Source organism: Chelonoidis abingdonii, chromosome 3 (genome assembly GCF_003597395.2).
Source record: "Chelonoidis abingdonii isolate Lonesome George chromosome 3, CheloAbing_2.0, whole genome shotgun sequence".
Classification (NCBI taxonomy): domain Eukaryota; kingdom Metazoa; phylum Chordata; order Testudines; family Testudinidae; genus Chelonoidis; species Chelonoidis abingdonii.
Genome location: NC_133771.1, coordinates 103,245,807 through 103,269,973, shown reverse-complemented (window position 1 = coordinate 103,269,973; position 24,167 = coordinate 103,245,807). Strand labels below are relative to the sequence as shown.

General features: G+C 43.0%; 1 protein-coding gene across 1 annotated transcript in view; it reads left to right on the top strand.

Moving 5' to 3' along the window:
- The window catches only part of SAMD3 (sterile alpha motif domain containing 3), a 101,395-nt gene that overhangs the window by 17,323 nt on the left and 59,905 nt on the right, over nucleotides 1–24,167 (top strand). Inside the window, exons 2-4 of the mRNA XM_032772682.2 lie at nucleotides 3,107–3,213; nucleotides 3,996–4,185; nucleotides 9,717–9,830. Coding sequence (XP_032628573.1) covers nucleotides 3,135–3,213; nucleotides 3,996–4,185; nucleotides 9,717–9,830 — 383 coding nt within the window. The 5' untranslated portion in view covers nucleotides 3,107–3,134. The remainder of the gene's footprint in view (nucleotides 1–3,106; nucleotides 3,214–3,995; nucleotides 4,186–9,716; nucleotides 9,831–24,167) is intronic.

Genomic DNA, 24,167 nt, shown 5'->3' with positions numbered 1-24,167 from the left:
GCAGTAATCATAAACAGGCGGGAGCTCTTGAAAATTGAAGCTCTATGCTGAGTTCAGTCTGTACTTTATGGTCTACATTGCTAAAAATATTGCTTCTGCTGACTTTTTCTTTTCTGCGTCTGAAGCACTGATAGTATATAAATATATTTTCTACTACTGTTTGTACGGTAACTAGCACAATAGGGCCCCATTCGTGGTTGGTTCTTATGCTCTACTGTAATAAACATGAGCAACAAAAATGATAAAATGTTAGAAAACCCGATGTATAAGGAAAGGTTAAAAAAAATGGGCATGTTTAGCCTTGAGAAAAAAGGATTGGGGGGGGAACCCGATAATAGTTTTGAAACATGTTAAGGGCTGTTATAAAGAGAACTGTGATCAGTTGTTCTCCATGGCCACTGTTGGTAGGACAAGAAGTTATGGGCTTAATCTGTAGCCCGGGAGATTTAGGTTAGATATTATTCGGAAAATTTCTTACTATAAGGGTAGTTACACTCTGGAATTGGCTTCCAGTGGAGGTTGTGGAGTCCCCATCACTGGAGGTTTTTGAGAACAGGTTGGACAAAGAGCTATCAGAGATGGTCTCGGTTTGCACTGAGGCAGGAGCAAGTAGAGGGCTGGACTAGATGAACCCTTGAGGTCCCTTCCAGCCTACATTTCTATGGTGAATAATAATTATGCAGCAAAGAGCCTGCATATCAGTATCCATGTTCAGTGTTTCTAGCTGGCTCCATAACTCTGCCAGAATAGTGGTGGATTCTCTATTCTCCTCGCATTACCCTTATCGTATAAAAGCATTTGTAAACTAAGCTGTGGTTGTTAAATACTTTGAAGTGTATGTATGTAATGAACGTTTGTATAAGTCTAATTTTCAAACATGACCCCTGTAAACTGCTGCCCTTTAAAATAATGTGCAGAACCTGCATTTCCATGCATAGACTTTCATTTGCATGCAAAATGAGTAACCATACATGCTACATGTTCAGACTCCTTTTTATAGCTGCAGTTAACTACAGTATTTGGCATCTTGGCCTGTTTTGGTATGACCTGATTAAAAATGCTCTTATAGTATGGGTCATTGGCAGTTTCCCATTTGTAAGTATTTTAGTTTTTTATTATTGTTTATCTCTTAAGGCAAGTATCTTCTGCATTCTATTTTATCTTTCAAGTTTTTAGAGGCTTTTTTTTTTGTCCTGCTCTTCACAAGGAAGCAAGAAGTGTGACAGGAAGGTGTGATTTTTAATTTACACCAGAGTTCTCAGCAAATAATGACTTTTCACACCCTGTTATTGCAGCTTAGCCTGGGGGAGGAGTTGTATGGCTACTGTTGTCATATCAAATTAAATCCACTTTTGTAATTCAGAAAGACATTCCTTTTTAATTTAACCCTTTTCAGTTTCTGAGGATATTGATCTGAGATGGATGAACTTTAAATTATTCTAATTATTTAAAAACTAATAGGGTGTGTGGGGGAGAGAATTATTTTTGAAGCATGTAACATGTAAATGCCTATTCTCAGGTTCGATATGTCCTCAGGTTTTGCCCTCCTACAGTGTGACAAATTGTGGCTCTCATCCTGCAATGAGCTTTACATGGGCATGCCTGCATGGAGTTCATTGCAGGATCAGGGCCTTATGTATGTCTGCATTGTAAGAAAATATTGGGTCTAGTATGTCTAATGTTCCCTGGAAAGAAAATGGTTAGCCCGCCCACTTGAGTCAGCTAATGTTTTTGCCTCTCAGACTACTTAGCAACTAATTCTCTAGCTCTTTGAGATTTGGCATGGCATTCAGTGGGTGCTTGACTTCCATGCTGCAGAGCCAAATTACATCAATTTAGTATTAAAAAAAAAAACTCATGACAATGGTGTCTCTCTAGAGTTTTAATTGTAAAAGAGTCCTAAAGATGGGAAGGCAATTTCTCTGCACAAGCACATCATATCTTTCCATTGCTGTTGTTCATTTTTTTATTTAATTATTTACTTACTTAAAGTTACTGACCTTCTTGGGCATCTTAAAAGCAAATTAAGAGCATATTAAATAAATCAATACAAATAAAGTTAAGAATCTCATTTCCAGCTATTATGGAAGGAGGGATTGAAACATAAGGCATTTCAGTTGATGGCCCTTAATCTGCATAGGCCTTTCTTTTAAAAACAAACAAACAAACAATGCAAACTCCTAGTGATGTTTTGGGGTAAGAAGTGACTTACCATGGTTTGGTTTACCTTGGTTTCAAATAAGTAGATCAGAGCAGACAGTCTCTTTAGAGAAGGACTGTATAGCACATGGAATATAAAAATACTTGGGTACAGGAAGTAGGATGCCCAAGGACTTGATTCTGGATGGTGCCGAGTCCCCTCAGTCCTATCAAATAGGAGTTGAAGGAACTGAGTCCCTCCTAGAATGGGCCCTTCTATTTGCTCTAATATCATTATGATCCATGTGACATGCATTTTGTGCCAATAGTTTGAGCCTGAGAGGGAATGTGTGAATGGTGAAAAACAAAAGTAGTCTGCCCCTCCCTTGGATTGCCCTTAATTGCCCTTAATTGTTTGTAATCAAGATTTAAGTAAAAAGAACAGGAGTACTTCTGGCACCTTAGTCTGCTACTCTGAAACAAGATTTAAGTGTTCACTTGACTAACTGCTTGGTGATGGAGAGAGGGTTAATGTGCTCGATTTACTAGAAACATATATGTGACAGACTCTGATCTGTTTTTTTTTTTTTCTGTAAAATGTCAGCCATTTCCTGATGAGCATGGTGGTGGTGAATTTCACACCTTTCTTTTCTTTGTGTGGAAACCTGGGAGTTAATGGTACAGGATCAGGTAGCATTCTGTGTAATAAAGAATGAGGTTTTTTGTTAGAGGAACAGAGGGAAACCACGGAGGAAAAGAAGGAGAGGGAAGAAAGAAGGAATTGGAAAAATTGGCTGCTTGAAATAGGTATTACTTTAGCAGGTAAATAGCAGCTTTATTTCTCAATACATGTTTTTACTCAGAGCATGTAACACTGCCTCAGAAAGGTTGAGCATTCTGTTGTCTTGGGAAGCTGACTCTGGAGTAGAGCATAAAAATAAAACATTCCTTTATTTTCATTCTACAGTGGAATTTTACTCTTGCAGCACCTGAAGATGGAAAGTTGGTCAGTTGATGAAGTCTGCAACTGGTTGGTGCAGAGAAATTTAGGAGAATTAGTTCCTAAGTTTCGTGGTAAGTCTTTTTTGTTAAATGTGTGTTTCCTGTCTCTCTCCTTGAAAAAAAAGTATAGTCTGTTTTTTAATTTCCACCTTCTAATTTCTTGTTTATGGGTAGTATTTAATTTTGTTTGTATTTAATTGCCGTTGGGTAACTTCAGCTTTTAACAGAATTTATTAGGGAGAAGACTGGCTCAGACCTGATAAATCAAAATGAGGTTGTACATTTATTATGAATAGTCTGGAAGAACTGCTATGAGAGGGACTGAAAACCTATAAACATATACACCTTCTAGAAACAAAATTGGGTTTACTAGTATTTGTTTAGGGCCCTATTATATTTAATATCTGTGTTTGTAGTGATGCAACTTTGATATGTAAAAGTTTGTTTTATGTGTGACTATATATGTACTCTACAAAGGATTGAGAGAAACTGGCACTCAGACATGCTGTGCAATCTCTAAAATGTTTTCCCTCATTAACAAAATACCAGTATATTGTAAATAATCCTGCCTTAACATATTAAAATATCCAGTTCGCCAATTGCTTTGCGTCCAAGGTGCAGAATTTTGTTACTGGAAGACATCAAACCGCTAATTTTTAAAATAAATTAAAATTCTTGCGCAGCTTTTTGGAAGGATAGTGGCGAAAACAAATGATCTTGTGTTACAGTTGCTGTAGAAGAACTAACCATGTTTGCCTTTGAGAACCACCTACCTTGTAACATCATGTTTTATTAGGTATTCAGAATCTTACTACACAGTAATATATAAGGATATTTTTCTCTTCAATTTTCAGAGGAAGAAGTGAGTGGAGCAGCTCTTTTGGCTCTTAATGATCGTATGGTGCAGCAGCTGGTGAAGAAAATTGGGCACCAAGCAGTACTAATGGATCTGATTAATAAATACCAGCAACAGAATAATGGACTAGAATCTTTCACTTACAGTTGTGAAATGACTCCTCCAAAGTCACCAGAAGCAAACAGTGGGTGAGTCTGTCTACGCATGAAACAAAATATTATTCTGTTTAAGTACGGCTGTAATCTTCCCTCTGTGTTTTTATGCTCTGGCATTCATTAGCTCCATAGCTAATATGTTATATAATTAAGTTATATAACTTATGTACAATTTGAACCCTAGCTGAAATGTTTAATTTAATACTTTGTGAGTTTAGACATGATGTAAACATTGCTGCACAAGTTGTTATAGATGGGGCTGATTGCCCTTACAATACTTTGCCAGACTATAACCATTTTAGCTGAAACATTCCCTGCTGGATGTCTGCCTTAATTTCTAACCCCTCCTCCCCCGCCCAGTCTTCCAAAACAATTCAGATGTTCCTGAGTATGAGGCTACAGAGAAATGTTTTGCCACATTAAAAAGTTCTGGGGACTTGTCCCTGTAAAAAATATTGTGAGACCTTTTCTTCTAAGTACTCTCAACTCATAGTTTGGAGAGGGGACTTGACATTTGGCAGAGGGGCAGCCTTTGTGTCAGGGATGGGCCTTTTGCCATTCTGGGAAAATCCACCCAAATTTGGCCAGGTTATAAGTCTTTGAAAAATCTCAGTTCACAGATGTTCAATAGAGACATTTTAGAAGGTTGTGCCTGTCGAATCCCCCAAAGATTCTGACTGCACTGGGCATGTTCCAGCCCAGGGTTCAACTGGAATTTCCCTGCAATTGCAGCTCTGTGCTGCTGTGCTCTGGGCCAGGTTCATCTGTGAGTACCTGAACAGAATCAGAGGGGTAGCCGTGTTAATCTGGATTTGTAAAAGCAGCAGAGAATCCTGTGGCACCTCATAGACTAACAGACGTTTTGGAGCGTGAGCTTTCGTGGGTGAATACCCACTTCGTCAGATTCAGGAAGTGGAAATTTCCAGGGGCAGGTATATATATGCTAGCAAGCAAGCTAGTAGTTCAGTCAGGGGGATGAGGCCCTGTTCTAGCAGTTGAGGTGTGAAAACCAAAGGAGGAGAAACTGGTTCTGTAGTTGGCAAGCCATTCACAGTCTTTGTTTAGTCCTGAGCTGATGGTGTCAAATTTGCAGATGAACTGAAGCTCAGCAGTTTCTCTTTGAAGTCTGGTCCTGAAGTTTTTTTGCTGCAGGATGGCCACTTTAAGGTCTGCTATACCTGAACAGAGAGCACAGTTGACAAGGCCTGTCTCTCCTGTGCTTTCAATGAGCATCTGCTGCGGAGCCTGGAGGAGGAAGCTGTCTAATTCGAATGCAGGGAGGACAAGAGCCAGACCTATGGAAGCGGGTAGGGAAAATAGATTAGGACAAAGAGGTGCAGGAATACTGGGACTTGGACCTGGGGGTGGCAGAGTCTTGGACTTGAGGCTGGTAGGAGAGGACAGGGAAAATGGGGTGGGGGCTCAGACTGAGAATTGGGGGGAGGGGGCAGGGAGGTACTAAGATTTCCTGGTTTTTAGAGGTGGTTTAATTATGCTGGTGGGAGAACTCTGTCCCATCGGCATAGAGCAACTATATGGGAGACCTTACAGCGGTACAGCAACAGTGGTGCTGCTGTAACGTCTCTAGTGTAGGCAAAGCCTAATTGAAGAGAATGGGATTCAGTGGATGAGATGGGTGGGGATGAGACAGGACTGGAACAGGGACACGTCGGAGGAGATAGAGCAGAACAGGTCACTCTTTAGCTTGCTTGGAAAAGTTTGTGCCCACTAGAAAACACTGCCCTCCAGAGCCTGGAATGGAACTCAAGAGTTCCTGAGTGTCTCTGTTCCACTAGTGTCAGCAAATATCTGTGAACCCCCCAAGCAAAGTGTCCAATCCCTGTCTATTGGTGGTCCAGGTAGAGCATGGTACTTTTAATTGTCCCCCTTGTGCGCATATATTGTAATACTGTTTTTAATTGCATGATCACATATTATCCCCTCCGACCCTCCCACCTCACCTCACCCTTTCCTCATTCAATGCACTGCATGGACCTGCTCTAAGGATGATGCAGGGTTGTGTAGCGAAGGATGTTGTCTGTAGACCTCCTGCTTCATTTGTTGCAGAAGTTGGAAGGTGTGTACTGAATGAGGCAGAGAAAGGATGGTCTTGTAGTTAAGGTAGATGAATGCTGCCCTGGAAAATTGGATTCTATCCCTGCCTTTGCCTCAGAGCTCCAGTGCGATGTTAGTCAAGGCCATTAAACCAAACTTTTCACAAGTTGCAAGTATCAGAGGGGTAGCCATGTTAGAGTGGACCTGTAAAAAGCAACAATGAGTCCTGTGGCACCTTAAAGTCTAACAGAAGTATTGGAACATAAGCTTTCGTGAGTGAATACCCACATCATAAGACTAATGTCACATGCTCCAATACATCTGCTAGTCTTTAAGGTGCCACAGGACTCATTGTTGCTTTTCACAGGTTGACCACCTAATTGTGTGTGCCTCTTTTTCTGGGCATGTGACTCGAGCCCCTAGGGGTCTGATTTACAGAAGTGCTGAGCACTCACACCTGAAACTGACATCAATGAGAGCTGTGCTTTGGATACATTACGTGCTACATAATGCTAAATATTCTGAAAATGAGGTCCTAGGCATCTCAGATTGGGCACCCAGAACTAGTGAATACTTTTGACTTAAATTTTTCTGTGCTTCAGTTCCCCAGAGGATAATAAGATGGGCATAATAATTCTCCCTCATCTCACAGTTGTGTTTTGAAAATAAATTCATTAATGTTTGTGAAGCACTCATACTAGAGTGAAGAGCACCAAAGACAGTGAGAAAAAGAATAATGTCTTCATCGCAAGGTATAAATAGTATTCATTAAATAAAGCCTGGAGCCTCACTTCGAGCAATGTGGGGAAAACAAAATATTGAATAGTTGCTCAATAAGTGACCATCCATTCTGTTCACTCAGTGAGGCAGAGTCTTGTGGAAAAAATAGTATGTGATGATATAATTAATGACTGTTTCATAAATGAGTACACACAAGGGGGCTGAATAGAAGTTCCACAGGCAATCTTAGTTTTGGAATTTTCTACTTTATGAATGCTTGACTTTTCAACCTTAATAATGCTCTTTTAACATAGTTTTGTGTGTGTAATAAATATGTATGCTGTGCAACATTTTTTAGGAATCCTTTGTTTGACTTTTTTTCATGCTCTAGAAACCAGAATTTGTGCTATCCGTGATTTTGGAGCACAGTAATAATTTTTTTTTTTTTTTTTTTTACTTTTAACATTGTTAATGGTTTTTCTGCAAGCCACCTTTTGACATAGAGAATCAGATTATTTGCGGAAAAAACAAAAATGCACAGATCTATTATATAATATATACACATGAACAAAAAAGATTCATTTTTTTCACTGCTTGCTTGCTGACACTAGACCAGATTACAGAGCCCTTAATTGCATATGGGTTGCACAACCTGACTTGCTTTTTGCAGCATCCCATGACAAAGCATCTGCCACACTGTAAGCAATATGTCCTTCATCCTTTCTTCTGCCTCCATTCCATTACATGAATGCCTTTCTTAATATTCATGGGTGCTTTCTTGGCCTACCACTCTTTAAGTTCTCTTCCTTTCTGTTGTTTGCTCTTTTGGTTGTCAGGTGAGAGAGAATGATTTCTAAGCGCAGGCATTTTGTACAAAGTCAGTTTAGCCCCTGCTTATAAAATGAGAACTGCATTAGTTGGATAGAGTACTGTAGGCACCTAAATGAATAGTGACTGTATAAAAATACGAAGGGTAGAGGTGATGAACAGAAATACCGTATCTGAAACACGTCCTGTGAAGTCTGGATCAGTATCTGGATCTGGGCTTAATGCCTTAGGGCTATCGCTAATTGTGAGGTCACAGTGTACCTGCATATACACTAGCACCAGAGGAGATGTTTGCCTGGTGTCTTCATGGCCACATATGGATGCGCATTTCATACATCAGTTATCTGTAGACTAACTGCTCCCAAGCTGAGGTGGGAGCCTGAAGCCACATTGAGAAGATGTCTGGTTGTTCTGCCTTAAGTGAGTGGTTTGAAAAAATGACTAGGGAAAAGGAATAGGCCCACTGAAAAGGAAATCTGCACTCAAACATGCCTGTTCTTGAAGTCACTTGTCAGCAACAGGTCCCCATGCACCAGTTGTATTAGTATGTCTGCTACTGTAGATGGAACCGTGATTTTGCACACACTGCAGACAGTGTTCTTCAGACTTAAAAGATGCTGCAGAGATGGCATGCAAAGAAGTCTTCAAGATCTATCTTATAAATAGCTCGAACACTTCTATGTTGCAACTGGCGATGGATCCAAACTTCCCTAATATTCAGGTTCAAGGAAATCTCAAGAACACTTTCTCCAACAATGCTGGAAATGAGATATTTACAAATGTTTCAGTTTCAGTGTCTGAGGTCTCAATGAGAGCTGCTTTTTTACTGTTCTTAGCAGAAGGTACAGTCTGATGTAGGATAGAACAGAATCTGTTATTTTTTTGGCAGAGCGAAGGAAGGTGCTACCCACTCTCAACTTGATGTCATTTTTCTTAAATACTGCGTTTGATCAATTCCAAAATTATGGGGAATGTTCTAGGCTACAGGGGGGCAAACTCTACTGATTTCAATTAAAATTGACCTGTGAAGCCCTTGCATCTGCTTAGCAGAGCTGTCTGCTTCAGTCAGGTCTCTAATTATCCAAAAATCAAAGAACTGGTTGATGGCAGCCATTAACACCTTCCCATGCTGAAGGACTACTCCTCCCTCAGGAAGAAAAAAAATAATGTGGGTGACACAGAAAGCACATGTCAAGAAAGCACATGTCAAGTACAAGTCATGGAAATACAAGTAGTGCCTGATGTGTGCAATGAGCTCAACCTACAGAAGCTGTGAAGTGGACAGCCCTCTAGGGCCATGTCTACACTGCCACTTTACAGCGCTGAAACTTTTGTCGCTCAGGGCTGTGAAAAAACACATCCCTGAGTGATGCAAGTGACAGTGTAGACAGTGCACCAGCGCTGGTAGCTACTCCCCTCATGGGGGTGGGTTTTTCTTTCTCCCAGCTTTCTCCCAGCATTGGTGTCACAACTAGACATTCACCTTAATGTACTGCTGTGGTAGCACTATAACATTGGTAGCGAAGACATACCCCTAGTTTAATAGAGTCTGCCTTACAACACTCTGCAAGTCTCTTGTTTTATCATGTGTTGTAATGGTGAACTGTTTCCTGTATGTTAGAAGACATCAAACACTAAATATAGCAGAAAAAATAATCAAGAAGCTGCTGTATCTATGAAACTTTAAAAATACAGTGATTTGCTTCTCTGTAATTACATGTCGTGATTAGAACATCTCTTAGCAATATTACTTTAGTTTCCCTTTTAAATTGGCTGGATCTGATGATTAATTTAATTCATCACCTGTTTCCGACACATCCGCGTCACTTAAGGACTATTCAACATGTTAACGTTCTTGTATTTTCTATTTTTTGCAACAGGTATTTTGGAATCTTAAAGTATATCTTTTGGACAAGTTTTGCAAAGTGCACAGCTCACCAATGAAATTCCTTCTCTTCCAGGACCGTGGGCATCGGGGTGATCAGTCCTTTTAGTCCTACAGAGCAGACAGGTTATATCTCTCCAACTGAAAAGTATGATGGTGGATTAATTGACCGAAGAGTGCTAAAGCAGAAGTGAGTTTATAGTGCATTTGCTAATTCTGCTTATGTTCTGAAAACAGCATTACATTCTGTTTTGCTGATGAGACTATGAAGTTCTTCTTTGAGTGCTTGCTCATATCGATTCCAATTAGGGTGTGCACATGCCATGTGCACTATTATCAGAAGATTTTTACCCTAACAACACTCAGTGGGTTGGCTGAGGCGCCCCCTGGAGTGGCACCCTTAAGGCGCCGGATATATACCCCAGTCAACCCAGCGCCCCCTCAGTTCCTTCTTACCGGCTACTCTGACAGAGGGGAAGGAGGGCGGGTTTGGAATGGATATGAGCAACACATCTCAAAGAACAACAGTTACAAAGATGAGTAACCGTCTTTTTTTCTTTGAGTGCTTGCTCATATTGATTCCGGTTAGGTGACTCCCAAGGCTGACCTAGGCGGTGCGGTCGGAGTGAGATGTTGCAGAGTGGAGAACGTCTGAGCCAAATGCCGTGTCACCCCTTGACTGTTGGACAATTGCATAGTGGGAAGCAAAAGTATGCACCGATGACCAGGTTGCTGCCCTACATATCTCCTGTATGGGTACATGAGCCCGGAAGGTGGAGTACGAAGCTTGAGCCTGGGTGGAGTGGGCAGTAAGGTACATAGTTGGCACGCCAGCCAAGTCATAGCGTGCACGGATGCAAGATGTGATCCAGGACGAGATGTGCTGAGTGAAGATTGGGAGGCCCTTCATCCGATCTGCCACAGCTAAGAACAGCTGGGTCATCCTCCTAAAAGGTTTAGTTCATTCGATGTAAAAGACGATGGCCCTGCGAATGTCTAGGAAGTGCAGCTGTTGTTCCCGTAGAGAAGCGTGTGGCTTCGGATAGAACACCGGAAGGAAGATGTCTTGGTTGATGTGGAAGGTAGATACCACCTTAGGAAGGAAGGCAGGGTGTGGACGCAGCTGTACCTAGAAGCTGGGGAAGTGGAGATCAGCTAAGCCGCGCTCCACAGTTCCAACGACTGTCACAGGCGGCAAGAAGGAACAGAGGGGCACTGGGTCGGCCGGGGCATATATCCGACACCATAAGGGCACCACTCCAGGGGGCGCCTCAGCCAACCCACTGAGTGTTGCTAGGGTAAAAATCTTCCGACGATCGTGCACGCGGCATGCGCACACCCTAATTGTAATTGATATGGGCAACACATCTTGAAGAACAGTAGTTACAAAGGTGAGTAACCGTCTTTTATTCCACATTGCCATGAAGTCCTATAGACTCCATGAGAAAAGTGAACTGGTCTGTCCCTAAATATTGAAGTACAAATTAGGGATGTAAATAGAATTTTAAAAAAGTAATCATTTAAATTATTAAAATTGTATCAGTTAAACATTTAACCATTAACGAATTCAAACGTAGGCATGGGAACTAAGGGTGTGGGAGGTGCTACAGCGCCCCCCCCCCCCCATTTTACATGGATCTCAGCTGCTGGCCCTCGGCCCGGGGTCCCGGCTGTGGCTGTTGGCCCTCTGCTCAGGTTCCTGGCTGTAGGCTCCACTGCCACTCTGTACATCGGTTCCTGGCTGCCGGCCCCGTGCCCAGACCCGGAGAGAGGTAAGGAGGCCGAGGCTGGGGCCACAGCTGGGGGTGGACATGGGACTGGGAACGGAGCCCCAGGCATGGGGCTGGCAGCCAGGAACCGATGTACAGAGTGGCAGTGGAGCCCCGCATAAAACAAGGTGTGCTGTAACCCGCATTGCACTCCTAGTTTCCGCCCTATGATGTCAGTTCCATAGCAATGGTCTGGATTCTTAACAATGCGGAACCTAGTTCCACATGCACTATGAAATGGTATTGCTGCCATGTTTTTAATGTGCACGTTAGGCATTTAAACGTTAACTGAATATATTACTGGTAAGACTGATGCTTATCAGTTACCTGGTTAACATTTTACATCCGTAGTACAAATCTGTCTTCATATACACAGATGTAATTGTCAGATAAACAAGCAGGAATTGGAACACACTTATCTAAGGGCAGACCTGAGTCCTGGTTCAAAAGTGAAGTATCTGGTTAGAATTTTTTTTTCTACATTTCTCATTTGTCAGTCTCTTATGAAAAGCCAAAGGAAGGAGCTTGTCGGCAGGGCCCATTGGTGGGTGGAAGGCGTTGAGGGGAGAGAGAGGAGCTGATTGGCGGGGCCCGTTGGTGGGTGGAAGGCGCTGGGGTGAGGGAGAGGAGCTGATCGGTGGGGCCCGTTGATGGATGGAAGGCGCTGGGGTGAGGGAGAGGAGCTGATCGGCGGGGCCCGTTGGTGGGCGGAAGGTGCTGGGGTGAGGGAGAGGAGCTGATCGGCGGGGCCCATTGGTGGATGGAAGGTGCTGGGGTGAGGGAGACGAGCTGATCAGCGGGGCCCACTGATCAGTGGTGAGCACCCACTATTTTTTTTCTGTGGGTGCTCTGGGGCTGGATGTCGGTTTTCAGCCCTGAGTGTGAACCTTGAGCCTTCAAGCCAAACACTCAGTCCTTTTATCCACTTCAAGCAGAGGAGCCATCCAGACTATCCAACGAGCTTTTCTAGTCCCTAATGAAAATTCCTAGAATGCAGTAAATCTACACAACAAGTAAGGTGTGATTATAGTGTGGGTAGACATATCCATGCGAGCTTTAATCTAGCCAGTGCAAGTAACAATAGTCGTGCACACACTGCAATGCAGGCTTCAGCGCAGGATAGTAACTCAAGTATGTACTCAGAGTCCAGGATGGGTTTGTACTGGGTCAGCCAGCCTGTACTGAAGTCCATGCTGCCACATCACAACTTCTGTAGTTACTTGCACTAGCCAAATTAAAGCTAGAATAGGTATGCCTACCCATGTTATAATCACACTTCCATTTGCTGTGTAGATGTGCTCATACATCCTGTTCAACACCTTGGCAACTGGCATGCAGCCAGCATAACCTCCTCAGGCATGTGTATATTAAACTTCACTTCTATTAACAAAAATCAACCAAACTACCTGGAAGAGGCGGCATGAGAGCGAGGCCTCTGAGGAAGGAGGAGTCAGGTACCCCTGGAAATCAGAAAGTTGGTGCCTCTGGTTAGGGGTGTATAAATCCACACCCTGAGACGCATAGCTATACTGACCTAGCTCTAAGGGAAGACAGCACTTGGTTGATGGAAGAATTCTTCTGCCGACCCAGTTATTGCCTTTCAGGGGGGTTGATTAATTACAGTAATGTGACGACCTTTTCTGTACTGTACTGAGTGTCTACACTGAAACTGCAGGTTTGTCACTTTAGTGTTTTACATGTAGAAACAGCATTAGGGAGAGGAGATAGCTGGTGTTGCTGTGGGTTTGACTTCTGAAGTGATGGTTATTTAATTCTTAAACATAGATTGGGGGTTTAAGAAAAACCTATTTTGGCTGTTGATATTACAATTCAACATAATGTTAGTCTGATAGTTCTGCCAATGTTTATGGGGGAGGTTCTTAGTGGTTTTTATGATGTTCATCTTCCAGGACTAGTTCATTTTTTCCTGTTTTTATGTATTTGGAGTGTTTAAATTCTGTAGATCTTTCTCTTATATATGTTTTCCCCTTACTCGTGGAAATGGCTTCATTTGAACTAGTGTAGTAGTAATATACTGAAGGAGAGAATAGTCTTTGGGGTTTCTACACAGGAATTTAGGCCAATATAGTTAAACTGCTATTGTTACACTGGTCAAAATATAGCATTTTAAATTCACATTCTACCTTACCCTGATATAACTTTTCTATATAGACAAGCCCTAACAACCACCTTCAAAATATGCTTCTCTACCACAGAGAGATCGAGGGAAACTCTAGCTCTGACAAAAATAACATTTAACGTGGTGTAACAAAAACATAATTTATTTTACCCTTTCTCTTCCTCTGTTGAAGAGTCATCAAATTGCATTATGCATCCAACTGATCAGATCAGAGATCACTATGGTTAGATTATTTTTTAGAGATCGGGTAAGAGCAAAAAAATGTGGAGTGTCCAGGGTCTTAGTTTTCCTGTATAAAAATTTGTTAAAGTGGTAGCAGTGCTGATTTGTGAGAACACCCACCTAGGATACACAGAATGCTCCCATGAACACTTTTTTCATACCTGCTTTTCTATCCAAGTATTAGCTCCTGCACAGCTCAAGGCAGTATGAGATGGTGGTGTTGTTGAGACAGCAGCTGTTATTGTTACCTGAGATTGCTGTGCAAGAGCCCACATTTTTATTGGCATATATTCTACATGCAATTTCTGAAGGCATGCATGCCAAATGATATACAAACCGGATTCACATCTCATGAAATTCCAACTGTTTTCCTTCAGGAACGGCATCCTGATAAAAGATTGATTCTCATACGAGAATCAATCTTTATATATAAATAAAAAGGTATTCCATAGCTTTTTTGTGATGTGTTGCATAATGGACTTTCTGTGAAATACTCAGCGGTGGGACAGATTTGTGCTCTCTAACACGATACCACATCACATTTCAAATCCTGCCTGACACACTAATTAAATGACTCTAAAAGTGTGAGGAATTTTTCAGATCAACAATCTTACCTCCTATGTGGTAAGTGAACATCTAATAGCTAGTCCTATTGAGGGTAGTTTTGAAAGTGTGCTTTTGGTTGAAGGTGTTTGTCTTCTACTGTCAAACATAGGTCTTGCTCTTTAATTCCTCATTATCTGTATGTTGATAGTCTCTTTTAGGATAGTCTAACACTATTTATATGCATGCTGGAAAAACAAGGGGAAAACTGTTAATCTGAAACATTGTTCCTGTAATTTTTCTGCTGGATTGTTCGTCAGATCTTTCTGTGCATTAGGAGTTTACCTGAATAGACTTATAATTCCTTGCCATTGGTACCACTGGCCATCAGAACTATTTCTAATACATGTGGTAATCTGATTATTTTTCCAGTTAGGTAGATTTGCAGCCTCACCTTTTGCATGATTGTTTACAGCATTTCCAACTCTTCCTCGTTTTGGTGTTTTTTTTTCCCCCCTCTTAAAGCCTCAGCTTATTGGAGTCAGTTGTCTATATGAGAATTTCTACTGCTCCCCTCACCCCCCACTTTATCTGAAAGCTTCTAGCTCTTGCAAATGTGGCTTCTAGATGGTCAAAAACCAGAAGACAAATACCATCCCACACCCAAGTTGCTGTCTTAAAAATCTTGGGAATTTCAAACAAACAGACAAAAAATACCTCCATGATTTTTGGGGGGACTGACTCATGATTTTTGAATGCTTGGAGCGGATAGTATTAGATTTATCAATCTGATGTTTATATGGGCCCTTATTGCTCTAATTCAGATAGTTTAAACCACCTAACTCCCTTTTTTCTAACAAAAATAAATGGAATCCTCCAAACAGCTTAGATCAGTGGTACCCAAACTTTTTAGCTCACGCCCCACACTTAACCCCTGTCTGCGCCTCCCCCTCCCAGGGCCAGGAGCAGGGCCACGGGAGGAAGGACGCGGATAGAGGTAAGAGGCCAAGGCTGAGGCCAGAACTGGGGGAGGACGCAAGAGCAGAGCCGAGGGGCCAGGAGCAGAACTGGGTGGCGCTCCCTCCCCACCCCTCATGGGGGCTGGCCCAGGCACTAGCAATACCACCCCCAAACATTCCTCCACACCCCACAGATTGGGGACTTCTGGCCTAGAGGGAACATTAACTACGTAAGGTAGTAATTCCACAGAGATTACCGTAAATAATGAGATTTACAGAAACCCAAAATATATTTGTAAAAGTACTTCTGTTCCAATATACTAGATTTCTCTCTCTCCTCTCTCTCATGCATGTACAGATATATGCGCTCTCTCTCTTCTATAAAATGGCTTGATTAGTTGGCAGTTCAGCCAGTCTTACTCTTGAGGAAAAATTCTTCTCTCCTGAGCCTTCTGCTGCTGCTGCACTCAAACCAACTCCAAGCACAGAAGGCGCATCTCCCAAGAATGTAACAAACAAAATGCAATCCTGACCTCCGCCAAAGCAAAACTGGCTGTGTCAAGGATCAGCCATGTTAGAAACTGGCTTTAAAGCATGGGCATCATCTGATTAGTTTTGCTTGTATTTTGACGACTTGTTTTTTTAGCTGGTGTTTGTAAAATGTGACGACAGTCCCACAAAAGTTAACTGAAAGTTAATATTTGTATCTCTGCTATAGTTTCCTCTCCCAACAGTAAGTGAGAGGTTTTCTGAGGGCAGTTCTGCTCTACAGCCTAAGTTGATATAACGTCCATCGCTCAGAGGTGTGAAAAAGCCCTCCCAGTGATGCAAGTTTTGTGCTGTCCACACTAGTGCTATGTCAGTGGGATATTCTCTCCTGCTGACATAGCTTCTGCTTCTTGCTGAGGTGGAGTAATTATGTCAACAGGAGAGTGCTCTCCTGTCAGCACAGTACGCCTTCACCAGGTGTGCTACAGTGATGCAGCTGCCCACCGATGTAGTGCTCTAGCATAGACTTGCCCTGAGTCTCATGCTGTGACTGACATCAGCTCTTCCTGTTTCTACATTCAAGAAGAGCTACAATGGGCCAGTGAAGTTAAGTAGAGAAAACATCAGGCAAAATATAGCAATAAATAAATAAGATGTAGATAAGGCTCATCCAGCAGCAAGTGGGCCAGAATCTTTTTCTCCTACCCTCCTGAAACATTAACACACTCCTCCCCCTCAACCATTACCAGCAAGCTGGAGTCTCCATCCTAACCTTCCTGACTATTATTCCATCCTAATTAGTATGTTGAGAATGTGTTGAGTGCAGTGCTGAAGTTTTCTGATGTCCAACCCTTTGGGACAGTTGACTCATTTTAAAATAAATGTTACCAGAAATAATATTGTTTGTATTGTGGCCGTGCCCAGAGGTTCTGTCACTATTGGGAAAGAGGAGAGGGGGCTTTGTTAGATGCTATACAAACATATAGACACGTCTTGCCCTGAGGAGTTTACTATCAAAGATCCTGTTCCTGCAATGAGCACTGTCTGACCAAGCTCAACGAGCTCTAATTGGAAGCCCACAGTGGGGCTCTGTGTGCTGCAGGGAGGTGTGTATTGGGTTCATTCCCAAATCAGGGGAAATTAAATTAAATTAAATTAAGAAATTAAATTAAGAAAAGGGGTGTAACAAACCCATGGAGGGAATGAAGCAAGGAAGACCAGAAACAACATTGAGAGGAACCTATGTTACATAGCCTAGTTATGTGCACAGCTAGTTGGCTTTCAGCCAGCAAAATCCTATTTAAATTATGTAAACAAACAAAATAGATATTGGAAACTGTTCTTCTTTAGTCAAATGCCCAGAGGCTTTAAGGGTTATTATTACCAATGTGTATAATACTTTATCCTGTTTCTTGGCTTCTGCTGTACATTGCACAGATGTCTTGATTGAACTGTCTGCACTGATGCCAAGGTTGTTGTTTTTTTTTTTTTTAAATGATCAGTTTCAGCTAACTCAGGAACATGCCTTTGTGCGAAGTACACCATATATTTTGCTGTCGGAGGCTTTTCCGCGGTGTTAATTATGTGCTCAACCATATGATCCAGCCTAAAACCATCCTTGGATAACCAAGGTGACACCACAGGGGTGCAAACGCCGTAGCTTTTCTTTCAGTGAGACAAAATGTTCCCCATGGCATTGGGACTGTAATTCAAACACATACCTTTTTGTTCAGTTAGTGGAGACAGAACAGCTCAGTCCATAATGACCTTACTTTATGGTATTATGTTCCCAAGAGATGTACTGTGTGAGAACACCCTGAGAATACTATGCAGCCAAAGAGAATTACAGTTATAGCATTTGTTTCACATGACTTTCAAGCATAGCAGAGAGAACGTGAAATAAAATGGGAATCTACAGAAACTGCATCATTACAAACTAGTTAATAGGCTTTATTATACCAATGGGATGCCTTTTTCTGAAGTAAGGTGAGACTTACAAATCCATTCTCAGATGTGTTAACCTGGTCAGTGTCCCAAGATCTTGCAGATATGAGAGAGACTTTGGAGGGGCACTATATTGTCCTTGGTGTTAAACTTCTATTTGTAATAGTCTTCTCCTTGTGTGAGGCCTAGACAAAATGCACAAGTTGCACTGATTTAACTAAAGTTTGATGTTACACGAGCACAACTTTGGGCTGGTCTTCACTATGTGGAGATCAGCGCTGCAGCAGGTGTCAATTCAGCGGGTCTAGTGGAGACCCGCGAAATTGACGGCAGAACGCTCTCCCGTTGACCCCGGTAGTCCAGCTCCCCGAGAAGCTTAAGGTAAGTCGATGGGAGAGTGTCTCCATCAATGCAGTGCAGTGAAGACACCGGGGTAAGTCAACCTAAGCTAAGCTGGAGTAGCGTAACTTAGGTCTGCTTACCCTGGTAGTGAAGACAAGCCCTTTGTATGTGAAAACTTCTGTAAGTAGATAAGCTGTTAGTTGCATCTCTCTCCAGCTAACTCTATTGTTTAATTTAGATCTACTTCACCTATTTAACATAATTGCCCAACTGTGAGTTTTTTGTGGTGACTTCATCTAAATATAATCAAGTATTTCCTCCTTATTGCTCCAGGAGCATGAGGATTTTTCAGACATTGTTTAGAGACTGCTGAGGCAAGGTATGAATTTTTCACACTCTTTAGCAACATAGCTGGGTTGACCTTTTTAGTGTAAATCAGGCCTATATTAGGGTCTGTCTACACTGAAAAGTTACATTGCCACACCCACGTCTCTCTCAGGGGTGTGAAAAGTTCACACTCCTGAGTGAAGTAGTTGAATTAACCAAGCCTCTGGTGTAGAATTCTTCCGTTTACCTAGCTACTTCCTCTTGGGAAGGTAGATTACCTACAGTGATCAGAGGGGGTCACTTGTTGCTATAGTAAGAGATTACACTAAACTGCTACAGCAGCACATCTGCAGCTCTGCAGCTGTGCTGCTGTAGCATTTTAACTGTAGACGTAGCCTTAGAAGCTATTTTAGCTGAAACTATTTACACATGGCTTATAATTCCTGTTTACAGCCCAAGGTAGTGATGGCCTTAGGCCTGGTTTACACGACAAGGTAAGGTCAACATAAGCTGCCTTGCATTGACCTAGTTGTTCATGTGTGTATGCTTAAATTTGTCTGCCACCAGTGTAAATGCCCCATTATGGCAATGCAGTTACACCACCTCCCCGAGCGGTGTTGAGCCATGGTCAACTGACACTGCGTTACCTACGTTAACCTGAACAGTCCTCCAGCAGCTGTTCTGCAATGCCCAACACTGTCTGCTTTGGTTACATTGTGAACTGAATTGGCCAGGAGTCACTGAGACGGGAAGCCAGCCCACCTGCCTTCCCACCCCACTCTAAAACCCTGCGATTTTTTGAAATGCCTTTTCCTGCTTGTCCAGCTTGGCGAGCACACCTAGCAGCTCTCCCTTGTTGTGTGCAGCTTCCCAGCTCACCAGGAGGGTTACACGCTCCATATACCCCAGCCTGAAGCAGATAGGACTTACAGGATCTCGTGAGCCTGTAGGGAGAAGAGGCTGTGTAGGCACAGCCACAGACCAGCTGTAGAAATGTGGACATCTATGAACAGATTTCATGGGGATGCAGGAGAAGGGGTATGACAGGGACCAGCAGCAATTCCATGTGAAAGTGAAGTAACTGCAGCAGACATACTGTCCTGGAGGCCAACAGTCAGTCTGGTGCTGAGCCGCATGCCCGCTGCTTTTATGGAGACTCCACCATTGCCCTGTATGCCACTTTGGATACCTCAGAGGAGCCTGTAAGTCACAGACTCCTGGTGTGAACAGCGAAGAAGAGGAGGAGGATGGGGGTCATGTAACTGGGGGTTCACACGATGTCGTGAACCTGGACCTGTTGGAGATTCCACTGCAGTTCAGTCAGTCTTGGCAGCTGAGCACACGTGAGCCTGATGCAGGGGAAAGGAATCTCAGGTAAGTGTAAAAATGTATTACCCATTACAGTAATGTACTGATATTGCTCCCAACTTAGCAGGTCAATTTTGCATTATTTTACTCATACTAGAAGAGGCAGAGGTACAACAAAGAGAGGCAGAGCTGTTATGTGCTCTTCATTCCCCTGTAGAGTTAGGCAGGGTGGGGGATGGGGAGGGAGGGGCCCGGGACCATGTGAAACAGTTTGTTTATGTATCCAGGGATGTCCCTTGAATCCTTCTGAGAGATCTCGATGAATTTTTCATGGAGGTACTCTGGAATCCTCTCCTGAAGGTTTCTAGAGATGGCAGCCTTAGTTCTTCCTCCGTGGTAAGATGCTTTCTCATACCCATCAGTGATAACATCTGCAGGGACATTGCAGTAAACATGATAGCAACATATGGGCCGGGCAGATTCAGGACACCAGCAGCATCTGTGCTCTCTGAGCCTTTGTTACCCTCAGAAATGAAATACCAGCTAAAATCATCACCACCACATGTGGAAAATGGGGCCAGTATTCAGCGCCATTGCCCTGTAGTCATAGTTTCATGCTACTGAGCAATTCCCTCCTCATTTCCCTTACCTCTGGTGGGCCATACTCACCATTGTGGATGCATGAGTGGCACCGTGCACAAGCACTCCAAGCAGAAGTGTCAATAAGTACATCTTGTTTAAAACTTTACGGGAGTGAGGGAAGGGAGTTCTGAATCTTAGCTTTTGCTTTTCCATTGTGACTATATTGACAATGGCACCTCTGTATTTTGTCTATAGCTGCTGCCATTGTGGCCTTTGCTCCCCCACCACACCCCTGGAGTGCCAGAGCTAGTTAAGGAGTAGAAAGAAGAGGACTCGGGATGACATCAGTGAGATCCTGCAAGCCTGTGCTGCATCAGGCCGTGGGGAGAGGGCGCGGAGAAGGAAAGAGCAAACAGGAGAAAGTTGCAGCAGGAAAAGGAGAGAGAGTTGCATCAGGACATAATGGGGCTTCGCCAGCAGCAAACACAGGTGCCGCAGATACTTGTGGATCTACAGGTTCAACAGTTGCAAGCTCGCCTCCCTTTGCAGTCTGCAGAGAACTTCATTTTAGCACCTTCCAACACACCCTTTACTTTCTATGTGGCATCACCCCTACTCCTCACCACTTTACACCGTGAGACATTAAAGACTATGACATACACTGACCTGTGAAAGCCACAGTTCCTGTATGTGTAGCCAAGATGGACATGAATGTTCTTTTTCATTAATTAATTTTTTAATGTATTTGCTTTTAAATGGTAGTGAAAGAACCTGCTGCTAATTGTTGTTATAAACTATGACACAACTCATTAGATTAGTGACAAATGTAATAATTATAAATGTACAGCAAGCACCACAAAATTAATAGGTGTGTTGACCGTGTTATATTCGCAACAATAAACAGATAGATAGTTCCTAACAGGCCCCAGAGCTGCAGGGCTGGATAGAGCATAGTATACCACCACACATTACTGTGGCTTGCTCTTAAAGTGCTCTTTCAAGATCTCCCTGAGATGCACAGCTCTTTGTTGAACTCTTCTAAAAACCCTTGTGTCTAGCTGTTCAATCTCAGCAAACAGCTGCTCCACCTCCACCCTTCACCCCATCGGAAACTCCCCTCCCCCTCCCCTTTGCCTCACAGTATTATGCATGACATAGCCAGGGCCAGCTTTAGTAAGTGCGGGGCCCAATTTGAATACCAGATGGTGTTCCGGGTCTTCAGCAGCACGTCGGCATTGGGTCCTTCACTTGCTCTGGGTCTTCTGTGGCACTGAAGGACCCGCCGCCAAAATGCTGCCGAAGACCGAGAGCAAGTGAAGGACCAGCTGCCGACGTGCCACCGAAAATCTGGACCGCCGCCGGGTGAGTAAAAAAATTAAAAAGGCACCTAAGGTGCTCTTCTTCAGGCTGTGGGACCCTCTTCGGTGTGGGGCCCGATTCAGGGGAATCGGCCTAAAGCTGGCTCTGGACACAGCAGGCAGCTATAAACCTTGGGATGTTTTTCTCACAGAGATCCAGTCTTGTGAGTAAACAAACCAATATCCCTTCAGTCTAACAAAAGCACATTCAGCTGTCATTCTGCAACTTCTGAGCTGGTGGTTGAATCTTCCCTTGGTGCTGTTGAGGTGGCCAGCGTACAGCTTCATGAGTCAGGGGAGCAAGGGATAGACTGGGTCCCCCAGCATCACCGTTGTCATTTCAACATCACCAATGGTAATCTGCCAGTTTGCAAAGAAAAGTCCCTGCTTTCAGCTTTCTGAACAGTCCTGTGTTCTTAAAGATGTGAGCATCATGCACTTCCCAGAGCAGCCAACACTGATGTGAGTGAAGCGTCCCTTGATTAACCAACACTTGCATAACCATAGAGAAGTAGCCTTTCTGTTGACGTACTCTGTGGCAAGGTGGGCTGGTTCCAGGGATGCACTTGCCATCGCTCTACTACAGTTTGGGAGCCCCATTGCTGCAAATCCATCTGCTATGTCCTGCACATTTCTGAGAGTCACAGTTCTGTGTAGCAGGAGAAGATTAGTGATCCTGCATACTTGCATGACAACAGCTTCCACCGTGGATTTTCCAACTCTAAAACGATTCTCCACTGACCTATAGCAGTCTGGCTTTGCAAGTTTCCACAGTGCGATCGCCACTCATTTGTCCACTGTCAATGGAGCTCTCATTCTGGTGTCCATGTGACGGAGGGCTGGGACGAGCTTGGCTCACAGATCCAGGAATATGGCCTTTCGTATACAAAAGTTCTGCAGCCACTGCTCATCATCGCAACCCTGCATTACCATGTGATCCCGCTTGTTTCTTGGTCTCAGATGTGGTGTTCCACCATCCGCAACTGCTCTGTGAAGTGCACCAACAGCCTTGAATTGGTTTTCTCTATGTTCCGCAGCAATCTGCTCTCCATGAAATCATCATGTTCTCCACCGATACGGTTCTTCTTGCAGCTCTGCAAATACCAGAGGATCATGTGCCCTGTGCTTGCAACGTTCATGACAATCGTGCTGAGGCTCCATGCTTCTGTCCGAGATGCAGACAGTGAGGAAGGCCCTATGGTTTCATAGGATTTTTGGAAAGGGTGCAAAAATTAGGAATGTAGATGACATTATGGGATGGAGAAAGTTGCATTCTGGGAATTAGAACCCTTGCTCTCAGTCATCTCCGAACAACTTGTTTCTCCCCTACCATGCATTGTCAGAAATTTCCCAAAAGACAACTTGCTGGATGGTGGCTAGTTGAGACAAGCACCCCTGTTGAGTATGTGCGGTACTGGTGCAAGGAGCCAAATATGCATGCGCCTGAACAAGATGCTAATTGTAGTTTATGCTGACATAACTTGTAGCAGCCAAAGTTTGTAGTGTAGACGTGGCCTTAGAAGTGAAAATTTCTGTATTATGTGCCAAACGTCAGTCTACTCTATTTCCCTCCCACCTTCCTTACCTGATTATAATCAATCAATTGCTAGATTTTTGTGAATTTAGCACAAAATGTCTTTGACTTAACCAAGGCAGTCTCGTTTTAAGTTATCTTCCATTATTCGTAATACTCCCTTTTCAGGTTGGGAAGAATTAACAGAGCTTTTGTAAAGGAAAATCATACCTCACCAATCTATTAGAATTCTTTGGAGAGGATCAACAAACGTGGACAAGGGTGATCCAATGGGTATAGTGTACTTGCACTCTCAGATAGTCTTTGAGGTCCCTCACCAAACTCTTAAAGAAAGTAAGTAGTCTTGGGATAAGAGGAACGGTCCTCTCATGGATCAGTTACTGGTTAAAAGATAGGAAATACAGAGTAGGAATAAATGGTCAGTTTTCAGAATGAAGAGCGGTAAATAGTGGTGTCCCACAGGGGTCTGTACTGGTACAGTACTGTTCAACATACTGTACTCCTAAATGATCTGGAAAAAGGGGGAAACAGGTGACAAAGTTTTTAGATAATACAAAATTACTCAAGATAGTTAAATCCAAAGCAGATTGTAAAGAGTTACAAAGGGATCTCACAAAACTCAGTGACTGGGCAGCAAAATGGCCGATGAAATTCAATGTTGATAAATGCAAAGTAATCCATATTGGAAAACATTTTGCATATAAAGGGATTGGTTGTACATTAGTTGTTGCCACTGGAGAAAGAGATCTATTGGAGTCATCGTTGATAGTTCTCTGAAAATATCTGTTCAGTGTGTGGCGGCAGCCAAAAAAGCTAACAATATTTGGAACCGTTAGGAAAAGGACAGATGATAAGACAATAAAATATATATATATTAAAAAAAAAAAAAATTCCCCTCTCACCCCTATGGGTGGTATGTGTCTTCCTCAACCTCGGGTCCTCTACCAGAGGCCTGGGAGTTTGAGGGTTCTGCGCAGTATCTTAGCTGTTCCTAGCACTGCACTCTTCTG